We start from the raw sequence: 18672 nt of genomic DNA, 5'->3' as shown, positions 1-18672 counted from the left end.
GCCTGTCATATATATGTGTATATATATATATATATATGTGGCCGTAGCCAGTACCGCACCGACTGGCCTCTGTGCTGTGGGCACGTAACAAACACCATCCGATCGTGGCCGTTCGCCAGCCTCATCTGGCACCTGTGTCGGTGGCACATAAAAACACCATCCGAAGACCCGGCAAGACTAGTCAGGCCATAACCTGTGGCCCCTACCTGGGACGTAGTCAGTCCACCTGTGCATACCTTCCTTCTTGTGACACTTGTGAAGACCTGTTGAGGCAAGTGAAAATCAAAATCAAATCAAATCAAATCAAAACAAATCAAAATAGATGAACATCAATGGAATTTGTATCTTTGTGGTACCAGTGCCGGTGGCACGTGGCACAGGCCGTAGCCAGTACCGCATCGACTGGCCTCCGTGCTGTGGGCACGTAACAAACACCATCCGATCGTGGCCGTTCGCCAGCCTCATCTGGCACCTATGTCGGTGGCACATAAAAACACCATCCGAAGACCCGGCAAGACTAGTCAGGCCATAACCCGTGGCCCTTACCTGGGACGTAGTCAGTCCACCTGTGCTTACCTTCCTTCTTGTGACACTTGTGAAGACCTGTTGAGGCAAGTGAAAATCAAAACAAATCAAAATAGATGAACATCAATGGAATTTGTATCTTTGTGGTACCAGTGCCGGTGGCACGTGGCACACAAGAAAACCATCCGAACGTGGCCGTAGCCAGTACCGCATCGACTGGCCTCCGTGCTGTGGGCACGTAACAAACACCATCCGATCGTGGCCGTTTGCCAGCCTCATCTGGCACCTGTGTCGGTGGCACATAAAAACACCATCCGAGCGTGGCCGTCTGCCAGCCTCGTCTGGCACCTGTGTCGGTGGCACATAAAAAAACACCATCCGAGCGTGGCCGTTTGCCAGCCTCGTCTGGCACCTGTGTCGGTGGCACATAAAATCACCCACTACACTCTCGGAGTGGTTGGCATTAGGAAGGGCATCCAGCTGTAGAAACACTGCCAGATCTGACTGGACTGGTGCAGTTTTCGGGCTCCCCAGACCCCAGTTGAACCGTCCAACCCATGCTAGCATGGAAAGCGGACGTTAAATGATGATGATGATGTATTTGTGTGTCTGTGTTTGTCCCCCTAGCATTGCTTGACAACCGATGCTGGTGTGTTTACGTCCCCGTCACTTAGCGGTTCGGCAAAAGAGACCGATAGAATAAGTACTGGGCTTACAAAGAATAAGTCCCGGGGTCGATTTGCTCGACTAAAGGTGGTGCTCCAGCATGGCCGCAGTCAAATGACTTTGTGTTGCTGTTTATGTTTAGACACACACGAACACCGATCCAGCAAACTAATTAATTAATTACCAAAAGGAATCCAAATGTGACAATCCCATCTTTTATTCAGATATACCAAGTCTGTGACTAAATTATCTTATGTGTCCTCTCTTTTTGAAACTGTGAGGTGTGATTTGAAAGAGAGTTAACAGCTATTTCTAGTAGGCAGGTGACGGCATAAACTCTCATAGGTTGGTGATGTTGTTTTTTAGCTCCAGACTGGTACATGACTGTGATCATGAGTGTTCCAGTCATGACCATACCATCTTTCATTCAGACAAAATGTATCTGAGACTACATTTTCCAGTGTGTTCTTTCTTTTTTAAGACAGTAAGATGCGATTTGAGAGAGGTATAGTTGTTGTTTCTAGCAGGTTAAGCAGCTACATAGAAACCTTTGATTGGCTTGTACAACTGTTGCTATTGTTGTTTCAGTATTCCATTATTTACCTGTTCTATATGTCTCTCTCTCTATTATCTTACAGGTGGTGAAGAATAACTTGAATCCAACATGGAAAAAATTTGAACTTACATCTCACGCATTGTGTAAGGGAAACAAGCAGGCTCCAATTCGGGTAATCATTTTTATAATTATCATCATAACTATCACTATCATCAAAATTATCATCATGGGCACAGTCATGGCTGTGTGGTTGATAACCATGTTGTCTCAAGTTCACTTCCCCTGAAAGACACCTTGGTCACTTATAGCCCCAGGCCAACCAAAGCCTTGTGAGTGGATTTGGTAGCAGGCAAACTTAGAGAAGCCCATTGTATATACATGTATATGTGTGTGTTTGTGTGTACTCTTGTCATGACATGGTTGTAAACGAGCATCACCATCATACAAGTGGTGTTGTTCTTTTCCATTCTTCCATGAAAAATATGTCTGACCAAAAGGAAATATTACTTTACTTGGAAATAGGTGAGGGTTGACAACAGTAAGGGCATCCAGACAGAAAATATGCCTCAACAAAGCATGGAAAAATGAATGATAAATGATGATGAGGACCTCCAGTATCAGTGCTATTGCTGTTGTTGCTGTTGTTATGTATCCCCTGACCAGTGCTCTGGCACAAGTGACCACAAATAATGTGAGAAAAATACAATTAAAATCTATGCAAAACTTAACTTATTTTATGAATCCTTGAAGAAATAAAGAAAGCCAACACTGGAAGGATTTAAAATAAGAGTGTGTGAATGGACATAACTGAGTACTACAAAGCATTCTGTTTGATGCTCTACCAATTCTACCAATAGGCGCAGGAGTGGCTCTGTGGTAAGTAGCTTGCTAACCAACCACACGGTTCCGGGTTTAGTCCCACTGCGTGACATCTTGGGCAAGTGTCTTCTGCTATAGCCCCGGGCTGACCAATGCCTTGTGAGTGGATTTGGTAGACGGAAACTGAAAGAAACCTGTCGTATATATATATATGTGTATATATATATATATATATATTATATATATATATATATATATATATATATATATATATATGTATGTGTGTGTTTGTGTGTCTGTGTTTGTCCCCCTAGCATTGCTTGACAACCAATGCTGGTGTGTTTACGTTCCCATCACTTAGCGGTTCGGCAAAAAAAGAGACTGATAGAATAAGTACTGAGCTTACAAAGAATAAGTCCTGGGGTCGATTTGCTCGACTAAAGGCGGTACTCTAGCATGGCCGCAGTCAAATGACTGAAACAAGTAAAAGAGTAAAAGAGAAAAGAGAGAGTAAATCTACTATCCATTTCCCTTAGTAGAAGCAGTAGAAATTCTTTCTAATATAGGCACACTGCTTGAAATTTATTGGGAGGGGGATAGTTGATTGCATTGACCCCAGTGCTCAACTGGTACTTCTTTTATCAACTCTGAAAGGACGAAAGGCAAAGTTGACCTCAGCAGAAAATAATAATAATGATAATGGTGGTGGTGGTGGCAGAGACACCTGTTGTTGTTGCTTTTGTTGTTTAAAATTTTGGGACAAGTAATTTCAAAGAGGGCATAATTCAATTATATTAGCCCCAGTGTTCAACTGGCATTTATTTAATTGACCCCCAAAGGGATGAAAGGCAAAGTCAACCTCGGCAGAATTTGAACTCAGAATGTAAAGACAGACAAAATGCCACTAAGCATTTGTCTGGCATGCTAACAATTCTGCCAGTTTGCTTCCTTAATAATGATGATGATGATGATGATGACGACGACGATGACGACGACGACGACGACGACGACAACAACTAGCAGTAGTACTCAGCGTTGCTCAGGTATTAAATACTTGGCAGTGGTCTTAATAGGTTCTACCATTTCTTTTGTTGTACATCTCTTTGAATATGTTTTGCGTTAAGTTGCAAAAATTGACATTGAGGAAGAAGTGATTTTTTCCCATAGACCATAAATAAAATAGTAACTACAGGGTGAAAAGCCCTGGAAAAGCCACAAGAGCATCTCAGGAGGTGCAACAATTGAATGTAAAGTAGCCCTGAAAAGGGCCATGTTATCGTTCTCACAATAGCTCTGGAAAGGATTGTTAACTGTTCACAGGTATAAATGTCCTTTTTTGTTCACATGAAAAGCTGTGGGTGCTGTGATGCCAAAACTCAGACCATCTGCAAGGAGATTGAGAAGCTGTTGTGGACAAAATAAAAAAAAGACTTAAGAAAAATAGGTAATTTTGAAAGAATAGCAACAATAGTACTCATTGACCATAAACCGTTTCGATAGAGAAGCTGCAGCATATTAGATGGCCTACAGCACCTCACGGTAGACGAGATTTTTTGTTTTGGCTTTCGGGGCAAACACGGAAAGGTTTTTTTTGCATCCTACTCTTGAGCATCCAACATATAATTTGCTGTGTGAGAAGCATGGTTAGCCTAAATGGAGGCCTATCATTGTTAGCATTTGGCCTTGGGACTTGTTGATGGCCATGGCAAAGCAAAGTCGAAGAGGAAACTGAAGTCAATGCAAGAGACAGAGGCATTGCTTATCTGATGGAGTAAGAGGTATCCTGGGTATAAAGACATTGTCTCCAATGCCACGACCCATAACAATTGTTACTTCAATAACATGAGGCAGCACATTTTTTACCACTAACCGCATTCTGTTGCACAGACGTGGTGGCTCCAGGTTCCTCAGCAGCATGACCAGAGCTCCAATTTTGAGGTGCAGTTGATGAGGCTGTAGTCCCAAGGAGTCCAAGGAATTGAGGAATTCTGTGGGAAAATTAACAGCTTCTTCTTGGTCCACAACAGTGTCCACAGATTTGTGGGTATGAAGGTTTCCAGGAAGGCTTCGCAGTAGGTTTTCATTGAGTTCTGCAACAAATGTATTTTTGGGAGCTAATATGGCTCTTTTGCAAAGCCAATTCAGGTTTTGGTAGTTTATGTACAGATCAGGAAAAAGTTGCTTGGAGAAGTCACCCGATAAGTTGTCACTGAAAAGCTAGGCCCTCGTGTTTGTTGTGAGAGTCAAAATTGCCACATCCTGCCACAGGGAAGATAACTTAATGCAAGGCATTACAGCATTGACTCTGGTGCCTTTTGGAATTATAGGTAGGGTTTGTCTGAAATCACCAAACAGAAGGAAGGAAACACCTCCCATGGGACTAATGCAGCCCCTGATGTCTTTCAGGTTCCTGTCCAGTGCTTTCAAAAATTGAATGTTCCTGTAAAAACTTTTGTTGCTTGCAACTTTTGCCTTTATTTTTTTTTTGCAAAAAGTGGGAGATCCCTTCAGTTTTATCGATTTTACTCCTAGAAGAGGATATCTCTAGGCATCGGTAATACAGCAGTGACTTGCCTGGATAAATTTGCCATTTAATAAAACAAATTTCATCGAAATCGGATGAAAAATGTGGAAACGCATAAAAAGCATACACACACACACACACACAAACACACAGACATTTTGAGTTTTATAGATATAAGATAATAATAATAACAACAATAATAATAATAATAATAATTTGTTTTTTACATTTCATTCTTTATTTCAGATCAACTGCTATGACTGGGATAGTGATGGATCCCATGATATGATTGGTTGTTGTGAGATGACTTTGACAGAAATGATGAAAGCAAATTCAAGTAATGAAGTAAGATTTTCTTAATAAATAGAACAGATGGTTTTGGTTTTTTAGTGATGGGTGGTTATCATGTAGTAAGTGTTCTTATCACTTTTTCCTATTTCCACCAGTCACTTCCAACTTCAGTATAAGATCAGAAAGGTTTATGTCGAGAGGGGTGGGAGAGAGATAAATACTTTACTTCTTTTTCTTCTTCGTCTTCAGGTTGTCAAGTTATGTATTCACCCCAAAAATGCTGCAAAAAAGAAAAGTTCTGGAAGTATTATTTTATACGCCTGTAAAGTAAGCAAACACTTTTTTTTAATACAAACTATTAATCTCATATGAGAGAAATAATTTTAAATTTATTAGCAAGAGATCCTAAAAATGAGAGATTTTATGTAAACATTGTGTAACAAAATCTATATTTTTATTTTTATTTTTTTCAGTCTTTGGTCAGTAAATGTTATTTTGTATTTGCTTCTATCTAGGAATCAAAAGAAATGACTACTATTGCCTTCAGATTTTGCTTTTGTGACCTGGGCATCAATGTTTTGAAACTGGCCTATTTTCCATTACATTTCAGACAGATTCAGTCTGAGTTGCTGAAGCAGAAATATTGTTATAGCAAATATTCTGGTCAATACCACAGATTTGCTTGTCAGTTGCTTGACCTTAACCACTTGAGCATGTCTCTTAGTGGCTGACAATACATGCATCTCTGAGATGAAGCATAGGAAAGCATCATAGCCATGTGTTAGGAAGGCTTCTTTGGGGTTTGAATAAATGTAACAAAAGCAAAGTTTGAAGTAAACATTATCCATTTTTCATATTTTCTAAGGGTAAGCATATAAGAAATAACAGTTGCTACCCAAGGACAAAAATTTTATTACATAGTGTAATAAGCAACTATTTTGTGACCCCTGGGGGTTTTAGCGGAATTCACTTTGTTGCAAGTATTCAGGCTTATTTCTATTCTGGAAATAACTTCCTTCCTGTCCACTTCCCTGTAGTCTTTGAGATCTTAAAAGAAAGCCCACATTTTTCTCAGCAAACCCCCAACAACATTTTCTTAAAAATGTAGGCATGGTTCAGTGACTACAGCATTCTATTCTACAAATGCATTCCAGAATTTTCATAGAAAGCAGTTGTTGCTGTTGTTTTTCTGCTCCATGTTCATGGAAGAAGCTTATGATATAAAGCATCCCATTTTTTTCCTGGCAACAAGGGAGCTTCTACAGGGTTGCTCTACAGGGTTGATCAAAAACCCTGTACTACCATCTTAAAGAAAGAAGGATACATTACACAATGTATCCTGATATATGCCAGCATGGAAACCAGATGTTAAATGATGATGATAATGATATGATATGACACAGTTGTTGATGTTGTTTAGCCCTAAGTCAGCCTTTGTTGAGCAGATCTACCATCAAAGATATCCTAGCTATGACCATCCTGTCTTTTTCATTTTTGCAAGGAACTCAGGGCTACATTATTCAACATGTTGTTTCCTAAGACATTAGGGTGCAATTTGAGAGAGATTTGGCTGATGTTTTGAGCAGGTCAACGGTCATGTAGAGAATGGCTCAATACAATACAGTAAATGAGATTGGTTGGGGCACTGTTGTTGATGTTTGACTTCAAGTCAACTTTCATTCAACTGACATATGGTGAAAAATACCCAGCTTTTTTGGTTATTTTGGGGCTTTTTTTAAAATCAGGTATAGAGTATCCTTGACTATGTTGTTCAGTTTGTACTTTACTTTTTTATGGCAGCCCAGCAGCATAATTTAAAAATTTGGTTGCTGCTTTTAACAGAACAAGAGGCTCATGGATGCCTCCACCATTGACTCATAAAGGCACAGTTAAAGTGTTAGGTGACATTAACTTTACATTCATGTGTATGAGACAAAAGTATTTTCAGCATCAGTAAAGCTCCATCAAATTAAATAGTTATGAAATTCTTGAGGAATACTGTTTAATATTGGTTGGCGGCGATGGTGGCGTCATCGGCAGCGGTGGCGGTGGTGTCATCGGCGGCGGTGGCGTCATCGGCGGTGGTGGTGTCATCGGCGGCGGTGGCGTCATCAGCGGCAGTGGCATCATCGGCGGCGTCATTTAACATGTTTTCCATGCTGGTATGAGTTAGACAGTTTGACTGGAGATGGTAAACCAGAGAGCTGCACCAGGCTCCACTCAGTTTTGGTTTGGGGGGGTCTATGGCTGGATGCCCTTCCTAATGCCAACCACTGCACTGAGTGTTCTGAGTGTCTTTCACATGTCACCAGCACGGGTGTCTTTTACGTATCTCTGGCATGGGTGTTTTTTAAGTGTCACCAGCACAGGTGTTTTTCACACATCACTGGCACTGTCCACAACCACAATATCACTTAGATTGAAGTGTCTTCTCAAGCACTGTCTTTCGCCAGAAGTCTCAATCACTTGTTATCGCTTCAATGACATTTCACCACCTCATCCCATATCTTCTTGGATCTACCTCTTCCACAGGTTCCTTCCACATATATATTTTCACTATAGTAAATAACATTTATTGCATGATTGCAACCTCAAATTTAAATGGAATATTTTCAAAGAGTCCATTCTTCTTACAGGTGTCAATATTACCATCTTTTTTGAACTACATTATGGCAGGAACAAACATCAATTTTACGGTAAGACTCTTTCTTTTCTTCTGTTCTTTTTAACTGCTTTACATCCCTGCCCAAACTGGGTGTTTCCTTTCCATTACACCAATAGTAGTATAGCAGTATGCAATAATTTACTACTAGCTAAGGCCTGAAATTTTGATGTGGTAGGGAGTATTCTATACCATCAACCCCAGTATTTGACTGGCACTTTGTTTTATCAACCCTGAAAAGGGTGAAAAGACAAAGATGACCTCAGTAGAATTTGAACTCAGAACATAAAGATCCAGAGCAAAGCAAAGCATTTTGTCTGGCATTCTAGCAATTCTACCAAAGGAATAATAGAAATAATAATTCTTTCTGCTATTGGCATAAAGTCTGGAATTCGAGGAGAGGGGTATCGTTGACTATTTTGACCCCATTGCTCACTGGTACTGAAAGGATGAAAGGTAAAGTCAACCTCATTGTAAAAACAAAAGAAATGCAGTTAGACATTTTGTCTGACATGCTAATGATTCTGTCAGCTTATTGCCTTATAATAATGATAATGATAATAATAATAATAGTAATGATAAGGATAATAATAATAAGGCCAGACATCATAGTAAAAGATTTCAGACAAAAAACATGCCTCCTCATTGATATGACTGTCCCAATCGATATAAACGTATCTGTCAAGACCTACCAGAAACTGAGCAAATATAAAGATCTGGAAATAGAAATCAGCAAAATGTGGAACCTGAAGACTAAAACAATACCTGTTGTCATAGGTGCCCTGGGAATGATAGCAAAAGGGGCTGATCGCTACCTAACTCAAATACCAGGAAACCCCAAAATGGCAGAAATTCAAAAAATAGTGCTCATGGGAACTGCTCATATCCTACGCAAAATACTTTCTTTGTAATCTCAAGTTTTAAAACAAACATAATTTTCGTATGATTTTTTTTAGGCATTCACTCATACAACACTAAGTACAAAACCAAATATATGGCACCCTAGGCATAACACCAACATGAACTTCCAACTACTTGTCTCTTGAGGTCTCTGGATGAGACTTGAAGCCAGCTTGTGCAAATGTAAAGCAAAAGTCAAACATAGAATAATAATAATGATAATAAAGATGGTTTCAAATTTTGCCACAAGAACAGCAGTTTTTGTGGGGAGGAAATGAGTTGATTACATCGACCCCAGTGTTCAATTGGTACTTATTTTATTGACCCCAAATGGATGAAAGGCAAAGTTGACCTCGGCAGAATTTGAATTCAGAATGTAGCAATGGGCAAAATACTGCTAAGTATTTTGACCAATGCACGAACGATTCTGCCAGCTCACCACCTTAATAATAATAATAATAATAATAAAAAATAATAATAATAATAATCCTTTCTATTAAAGGTAGAAGGCTTAAAATTTAGTGGGAGGGGACTAGTCGATTACAGCAATCCCAGTGTTTCCCTCCTACTTAATTTATCAATCCCAAAAAGATAAAAGGTAAAGTCAACTTCAGTGGAATTTGAACTCAGAACATAGCGGCAGATGAAATAACACTAAGCATTTTGTTCGGTGTGCTAACGATTCTGCCAGCTCACCACCTTAATAATAATAATAGTAATAATAACAATCCTTTCTACAATAGATGCAAGGCTTGAAATTTTGTGGGAAGAAGCTAGTCAATTACCTCAACCCAGTACTCAACTGGTACTGATTTCATCGACTCTGAAAGGATGAAAGACAAAGTCGACCTCAGCAGAATTTGAACTCAGAGTGATAAGATGGACAAAATGTTGCTAAGCATTTTGTCTGGCATGCTAACAATTCTACCAGCTCGCCACCCTGATCATCATCATCATCATCATTTAATATCTGCTTTCCATGCTAGCATGGCTTGGACAATTTGACTGAGGTCTGGCGAACCAGACTATAATCTGATCTGGCAGAGTTTCTATAGCTGGATGCCCTTCCTAATGCCAACCACTCCGAGAGTGTAGTGGGTGTTTTTAGGGCCAGTTTGGTAGTACTGGCAACAGCCATGCCCAAATGGTGCTTTTTATGTGCCACAATGATAATTCAGTCTGCTATAGGTACAAGGTCTGAAGTTTGGGTGGAATAGGGGTTGTCAATTACATCAGTTTCTGTGCACCCACTTAAGAATCATTTTTCTTCTTTCTTTCTTCCTCTTTTTTCTTATCTTTCCCATCCTACTTCCTAAAATTGACATCTTGAAAGGTCATTTAGCCACTACCACCTACTATATATATATAATGAGAAAATATCTATATTTACAAATATGTTGGTAAGTATACAATGAGAAAGGAAAGAGGAGAAAGAAAAAATGCTTTCTGGAAATGTAATGAAATTTCAATGGATTTGACCAAACCAAATTGAAAAGAAACCTCTCCCTCTCCCTGTCTACCATTCCCCCACCTTTGCTTTTCTTCCTCTTTCTCAATCGCCCTGTTCCCTATCATCTTCTCTTTCTCCCTTTGTCCAAAAACAAAAATTTTCTCCTCTTCCTAAATAAACAATATAATTGAAAAGAAACCTCTCTCTCTCTCAATTTGGAATGGAATATTCTCTCTATTTCTTTACCATATGATAAAGGTAAACATTTCTGCTTGCTTTATAATAGTGAAATGTTTTATATTCTATTCTCAAAGACTCCCCTTGCAAACACATTTAGAGAAGGCATTTATCGTTGCAAACATTGGCAGAAGCATACCTTTAATTCCTATAAGTGATTTCTACCACTCTATATAATTTGACCTTTGACTGTCTTCTTACATTTCACTTCCACTAAATATATCTAATTCCATGCTTTTAACCTTTATTCTAATTCACCCATCACTCTATATTTCTCCACTATTAGTTTTCTGCTAGTTTCTTTCCTTCTCCTCCTTCTCTTTCTATATGCTACCTTTGACGTTATATTTATTAACGTTTTTTTTTTAAACTTAATAGCATTCCCTTCATCATTATACACAGTCATCCCATTCTGTTAAAATGTCTTATTGATATGTTTGGTTTCTTTCTTTCCCTGATGAGAAGATTGCATTGTTTTACACCATTTTATTCCTTCTGGAATAATATCAATGTTGTCTTCGAAACATGTGTCGGAAGTAAACGAATTTGAATAACACCTATATTTAACCCCTTTTATTTATTTATCTGTGTTATACAAAACATTTCACCTTAACCTGGAGCTTCTACCTTTATAAATAGGTTGTTACATCCTTGTTACTTGTGTGAATTTTTGCTACCCTGGTAACTGTTTGTTTATTTTTTCTGTGTTATTTGTAAACAACAATAAAACACACATACATATATATATTGGTAAAAACGGTAAGATAACAAAAGAAAGAGACCTCAATATTAGTCAATAGAGGAATTTATCTTTAGATATAATATGTGACAATTATTCAGTAGCCAAGATAAAACTCTGAGTTTCGGATGCCGAGGTGGAAATCCATCGGAAAAACGCTATGAAAAAAGCCGTTATACAAAGGGAAATTACTGTGTTATAAACCGCTATTTATACAAAAGTGCTAATTCGAATGACCGCTAATTAAAATAAGGTAAAAAGTTCATAGTAAATGCATAAGCACACCTGTTCATACGTACACATGTGCGCTGGCACACCCACGTGCAAATGCATACATCACTATAAAAACATACACATCTTCACTCACATGTGTGTGTGGGTTTGTATGTATATGCATATACATTTGGCAAAAGCGTTTTTCCGATGGCCAGACAACGGAAGAGATGGTGGTGTGGATTTCCACCTCGGCATCCGAAACTCAGAGTTTTATCTTGGCTACTGAATAATTGTCACACACACACACACACACACACACACACATATATATATATATATATATTGTATGACATTTATCATGTCTACTAAAGATGTGGGTTCATGTCTCATAGATAGCCTCGAACTTTTTCTATCCAAAATCCCCTTCACAAAACTTCATGGCCTTGTGGCAAAAATTTGAAACCATTATTTATAGGTTTATCTGCTTCAAGTCTCATTGTTCCAAAAAAGAAATTATTTCCAATTCTCTCAAAGTTTCTAAATTCTTATATGTATGTATGCATGTATGAACGCACGTATGTATATATGTATTTATTAGTGTTTGTATGTCTTTATATTTATAGGTTGGTGTAGATTTCACTGGATCAAATGGTGATCCAAATGATGTGAATTCTCTGCACTATATACATCCAGAAAGACCAAATGATTACATGCAAGCTATACTATCAGTGGGACAAGTCTGTGAAGATTATGACACGTAAGTGGCTTTCTTCTTGCTGTTGTTTAACTCTTGGTTTGGCTTTCATTGAACAAACAGAACTATGATGAAAGGGGTTCAAACCCATCCTTTTCTTTTTATCTTTTATCTTTTACTTGTTTCAGTCGTTTGACTGTGGCCATGTTGGGGCGCCATCTTGAAGGGTTTTAGCTGAACAAATCAACCACAGGACTTATTTTTTAAAAGCCTGGTACTTATCCTGTCAGTCTCTTTTGCCAAACCACTAAGTTACAGGGACATAAAAACCACAAACACAAGTTGTCAAGCAGTGGTGGGGAACACAGACAGATATACACATACACACAGACACACACACACACGAACACACAAACACAAACACACTCACACACACACATGCACACAAACACAGAAATACACACACATATACAGCAGGCTTCTTTCAGTTTCCATCTACCAAATCCACTCACAAAACTTTGGTCAAACTGAGACAATAGTACAAGACACTTGCCCAAGGTGCCACACAGTGGGACTGAACCTGGAACCATGTGGTTGAGAAGCAAGCTTCTTACCACATAGCCACAGTTGTGCCTTTTAGTTGTTTTTTTTTTCTTCAGTATAGTTCCCTATGGACCACATTATCTAATGAGTCCTTTCCTCTGGCAGAGCATAATCTTAAAGAAATTTGGCTGCTCTTTGTAGCAAATTGAGTAGCCATATAAAAACTCCCTTATAGGACTATCAGTATTGACTGGATGTAAATTCCCAGATTATGATTCTTGTCTTTTAGATTTCTATTTACCCTATTTTGATCAGTCTATTATCACATTGCTTTTGGGAGTCCTGTGTCCACACACATATTCATAAATCCACCCCCACCTTTTTTTATTTTTATCCCTCTTCAGCTGGACCCCAAAAGGCAAAGTTTGAACTTCAAATATAAGGATGGACAAAATTCCACTAAGCATTTTGCCCAGCATACCACCTTAATAATAATAATCATCATCATCATCATCATCATTTAGCGTCCGTTTTCCATGCTAGCATGGGTTGGACGGTTCAACTGGGGTCTGTGAAGCCAGAAGGCTGCATCAGGCCCAGTCTGATCTGGCAATGTTTCTACGGCTGGATGCCCTTCCTAACGCCAACCACTCCGCGAGTGTAGTGGGTGCTTTTTACGTGCCACCCACACAGGAGCCAGACGGAGCTGGCAAACGGCCACGAACGGAATAATAATAATAATAATAATAATGATAATGATAATGATAATAATAATAATAGTAATGATAATAATAATTAATTCTGGTTTATTGGCCACAAGGGCTAACATAAATCAAAGAAACATGTAAGGACAAATATAGGACGCAAAGTACAAAGGGTTTTGTCCGAAAGAAAGGTCCGTGTAAACATTCAAAATAACAACGAAAATATATATAACAAGTAAAACTCCCAATAGGGGGAGGCGCTTCAAAAGGTTACTCATGGAAAAACCTATAAAAGCCACGGGAGCCTGGTCAAAAGGGGGTAGAGAGCCCCTTCTCTTTTTATATTACCTTTTTTTTTCACAGATGTAACCTCAGAATTGGTCCATTCATACTGGTCCATTTTTTCGACATTCACCCACCTTTCAATAAATTTACTACAAGAAAGCACTTCCCTCTCTACTCTCATCTTCCTTTTCAAGTGGAACTTGAAAAAGTTGATGAGGCCTTGGCCAAAGAGGAAAGTGTCTGACTTTAGCCCTTTCAAACAGGTCCACCATACCACCTCTTTTGCTACAGCCACTAGACAAAGGAAAATTGCCTTGCCCTCCCAATTAAAGGAGGTCGGCGGAGCAATCCTCACTATGGATTCAGCTGATAGCCGGATCCGTCCTATACGCGACAGTAGCTGTTCGATATAAACCCACAGGTCAGCAATATTCGGGTACTGGATGAGTGCATGCAGAATGGTTTTGTCATCCTGGGTGCACCTCGGGCAAGCCCGGCTGACGGCACTTCCATGCCAGTAGAGTTTATCTCAAACAGGCTTTAAGAGGTGGGGGCAAGCCAATTACTTTGACCCCAATCCTGAAAGAAGAAAAGGCAAGCTTGACATTAGTTGAATTTGAATTCAGAACACAAAGAGCTGGAAGAAATGCTGCTAAACATCTTTGCTGCTTTTATATTTTAAATTTGGTAGCAAACCAGGTTTGTTGTAGGATAAGAGTGGAGGTAATTCATTCTGAAGTTCCTCACTAGTAATTAGACAAGAGAAGATAGTGGTGTTTTCATTTGTTCAATGTCCCATATACCATTGCAGGCATTGTAATTTTTTCGCTTAAGATTTTTAATCACCATTGCTTGCCTCACTTAAAAAAAAAAAACAGGAAGAAACTCAATCATGTACCTTACTTTTTCAGAGATAAATTCTTTCCAGCTCTTGGATTTGGAGCCAAGCTTCCACCAACTTTTGAAGTATTCCATGAGTTTGCAATCAACTTTAACCCTCAGAACCCATTCTGTGAAGGTATGAACCATATTCTTATCACAATTAACTAAGGACTACTTGGCATATAAATATAATATGTGTAGTAGTAATAGTAGTACATAGATGTATGGCTGGATAGTTAAAATGTTCACTTCTCAGTTACATGGTTCTGGGTTCATTTCTACAACACAGTACCTTATGTATGCTTCTATGTATGTTTGTTGATGTAAGCTAAATTGCAGCTTAACTGAACTATTAATAGGGATACACTGGGCCTAAGGACCAGAGTGTGTGTTTGAAAGATAGTATCCACAAATTTGTTACTGTCATTTATTAACGCCCACTAGTTTTACTGAGAAAGTTTATTATACTTTTATTCATTTACTTGTTTCAGTCATTTGACTGTGGCCATGCTGGAGCACCACCTTTAGTCAAGCAAATTGATCCCAGGGCTTATTCTTTGTAAGCCTAGTACTTATTCTGTTGCTGAATTGCTATGTTAAAGGGACGTAAACATACCAGCATCAGTTGTCAAACGATGTTGGTGGGGGGGACAAACAGAGACACAAAAACAAATACACACACACACACATATATGACGGGGTTCTTTCAAATTCCATCTACCAAATCCACTGACAAGGCTTTGGTCAGTCCAAGGCTATAGTAGAAGACACTTGCTCCCTAAGGTGTCACACGGTGGGACTGAACCTGGAACCATGTGGTTGGTAAGCAAGCTACTTACCACACAGCCACTCCTGCACCTATTAAGTGACAGAAAACTGGTAAATATTCTATTGTTGCCTGATATGAAGGGGCTCACAGTCCATATAGACCATGTGGAAATATCTTAATTATCTCTGTGTCAGATTTTGGCTAACAAGAGACATCAAAGAAAAATGAAGGCTTAATGTACATAGAATTCTTTTTCTGTGTCTATAAAACAGCTCAAATAATCACCTGCCATTTTTCCAGTTGTTAAATCCTTTTAGATCCTTGTATTGGTTATATTATATAGCAAAGCAGGGCAGAAGAAAGCATATACACAATACTATTACATGAGACCCCATACTCTATATTAAAGGCTCACAGTGAACTGCTGCCAACACAAACTGCCAATTGCTGACAGTTCTTTGTTTTATAACAATGAGCCAGGCCACCTTTAGTCACTTAGAGGTGGTTGGAATACTTCCACAACAGATCCCTTTCCTGTTTGGGTGATTTCAGAAATAACGCAGATTATTCTCTTTTTTTTTTCTCTTTTTTTCTCTTTTTACTTGTTTCAGTCATTTTGACTGCGGCCATGCTGGTGCACCGCCTCTAATCAAGAAACTCGACCCCGGGACTTATTCTTTGTAAGCCCAGTACTTATTCTATCGGTCTCTTTTGCCGAACCGCTAAGTGATGGGGACATAAACACACCAGCATCGGTTGTCAAGCAATGCTAGGGGGACAAACACAGACACACAAACATACACGCACATACATATATATACATATATACGACGGGCTTCTTTCAGTTTCCGTCTACCAAATCCACTCACAAGGCTTTGGTCGGCCCGAGGCTATAGTAGAAGACACTTGCCCAAGGTGCCACGCAGTGGGACTGAACCCTGAACCATGTGGTTGGTAAACAAGCTACTTACCACACAGCCACTCCTGCGCCTGTGCGATAATAATAATAATTATCATGTAACTTTAAAACCCAGTAGTTGTAGGGACACTCGGAGCACTAACAACCAAGTTTCAGAAATATGTCAGAGAAACTGGAATTGACATGAGGGCAGAGCATGCCCAAAAACCTGCTCTGTTGGGGACAGCTAGGATTTTGAGATTGATACATGGATGTTGCATATCTTCCATGAAACTTAACGTTTAAGTACCACGTTCATGCACTCCCCTTCTCCCAACCCCACACTGTGTGCTCCCTTCTCCTTATGTGCACCGCCTCCCCCTGCCTTACAGTGAGCATCCTCTTCTCCAAGCCATACAAATTGTACTCCCTAGACATAGGGCCTGAAATTTTGGCAGCACTTAACTGGTAATTATTTCATCAACCCTGAAAGGATGAAAGGCAAAATCAGCCGCTCTAAGATTTGACCTCAGAACATAAAGACCAACAAAATGTTGCTAAGCATTTTGTCCAGTATACTAACAATGCTGCCAGTTCATCACTTTAATAATAATAATAATAATAATAATAATATAATAATAATAATAGGCTGTGTGGTAAGTAGCTTGCTAACCAACCACATGGTTCTGGGTTCAGTCCCACTGCGTGGCATCTTGGGCAAGTGTCTTCTGCTATAGCCCCGGGCCGACCAATGCCTTATGAGTGGATTTGGTAGACGGAAACTGAAAGAAGCCTGTCGTATATATGTATATATATATATGTGTGTGTTTGTGTGTCTGTGTTTGTTCCCCTAATATTGCTTGACAACCGATGCTGGTGTGTTTACGTCCCCGTCACTTAGCGGTTCGGCAAAAGAGACTGATAGAATAAGTACTGGGCTTACAAAGAATAAGTCCCGGGGTCGATTTGCTCGACTAAAGGCGGTGCTCCAGCATGGCTGCAGTCAAATGACTGAAACAAGTAAAAGAGAGAGAGTAAAGAGTAATAACAATAACAACAACAACAACAACATTAATAATTACTGTTTTATTTGCAGGGATTCATGGTGTTCTAACTGCTTACCAGAACTGCATTCGCCAGATACAGCTGTGGGGGCCAACAAATGTAGCCCCTATTATTCGACATGTGGCTAAATTTGCTTTTGCAGCACAGAATGAAGAGGCTACAAAAGGAGCAGCAGTAAGGATTTGTTTTAATTCCACTTTCCAAAATGGAGGGATAATACCCATGGGGACAGAACATTATCAGGGTAGTGGGAACATTACTAAAAAGGAGAGGTTAGTACCAGGGTGGAGGGGGACATTACAAATGTGGGAGGATTCTACTAGAATGGAGGGACAGTAACAAGGTGGAGGAGAAAAGTGCCAGTGGAGAAGGGACAATACAAAGATGGGCAAATCTGAAAGGATGAGAGGCAGAATTGACCTTGAAGGAATTTGAACACAATGAGCCAGCACCTTGGGCATGTGTCTTCTAATATAGCCCAATGCTTTGTGGGTTAATTTAATAAATAGAAACTGCATGGAAGTCTGTTGTGTGTGTGTGTGTGTAGGAACAAAGGTAAAACTGGGAGAACTCGGAAAACTTCTTTCCATGCTAGCAAAGGCATAGGAGTGGCTGTGTGGTAAGTAGCTTGCTTACCAACCACATGGTTCTGGGTTCAGTCCCACTGCGTGGCACCTCGGGCAAATGTCTTCTACTATAGCCTCAGGCCAACCAAAGCCTTGTGAATGGATTTAGTAGACGGAAACTGAAAGAAGCCCGTCATATATATGTATGTGTGTATATATGTTTGTGTGTCTGTGTTTGTCTGCCCCCCCCCCCCAACATCGCTTCACAACCGATGCTGGTGTGTTTACATCCCTGTAACAACTTTGAGGCAGTGAGCTGGCAGAAATATTAGCATGCCAGGCGAAACTCTTAGTGGTATTTCGTCTGCCATTACGTTCTGAGTTCAAATTCTGCCGAGGTTGACTTTGCCTTTCATCCTTTCCGGGTCAATAAATTAAGTACCAGTTACACACTGGGGTCGATGTAATCAACTTAATCCCTTTGTCCTTGTTTGTCCCTTCTATGTTTAGCCCCTTGTGGGCAATAAAGAAATAAGAATCATAAGTATGCCAGACAAAATGCTTAGCAGCAATTCATCCATTTTTTTGTTCTAAATTCAAATTCTGCCAAGGATGACTTTGCCTTTCATCCTTTCAGGATTTATAAAATAAGTACCAGTTGAACAATGGGGTTAATATAAT

General features: G+C 39.5%; 1 protein-coding gene and 1 long non-coding RNA gene across 5 annotated transcripts in view; one reads left to right on the top strand and one right to left on the bottom strand.

Annotated features, from left to right (window-relative positions):
* The window catches only part of LOC118766977, a 389104-nt gene that overhangs the window by 52311 nt on the left and 318121 nt on the right, over positions 1-18672 (bottom strand). The window lies entirely within an intron of this gene.
* Positions 1-18672, top strand: part of LOC115221802 (copine-3) — a 65124-nt gene that overhangs the window by 39049 nt on the left and 7403 nt on the right. For all 4 annotated transcript variants that reach the window (XM_036510870.1, XM_036510869.1, XM_036510868.1 and 1 more), the window contains exons 7-13: positions 1830-1919; positions 5337-5435; positions 5631-5708; positions 8018-8077; positions 12209-12342; positions 14723-14829; positions 17457-17599. In XM_036510870.1, coding sequence (XP_036366763.1) covers positions 1830-1919; positions 5337-5435; positions 5631-5708; positions 8018-8077; positions 12209-12342; positions 14723-14829; positions 17457-17599 — 711 coding nt within the window. The remainder of the gene's footprint in view (positions 1-1829; positions 1920-5336; positions 5436-5630; positions 5709-8017; positions 8078-12208; positions 12343-14722; positions 14830-17456; positions 17600-18672) is intronic.

The sequence above is a fragment of the Octopus sinensis genome, linkage group LG18 (assembly GCF_006345805.1).
Source record: "Octopus sinensis linkage group LG18, ASM634580v1, whole genome shotgun sequence".
Classification (NCBI taxonomy): Eukaryota; Metazoa; Mollusca; class Cephalopoda; order Octopoda; family Octopodidae; genus Octopus; species Octopus sinensis.
Note: the sequence above shows the minus strand (reverse complement) of the source record. Positions and strands in the feature narration are given on the sequence as shown.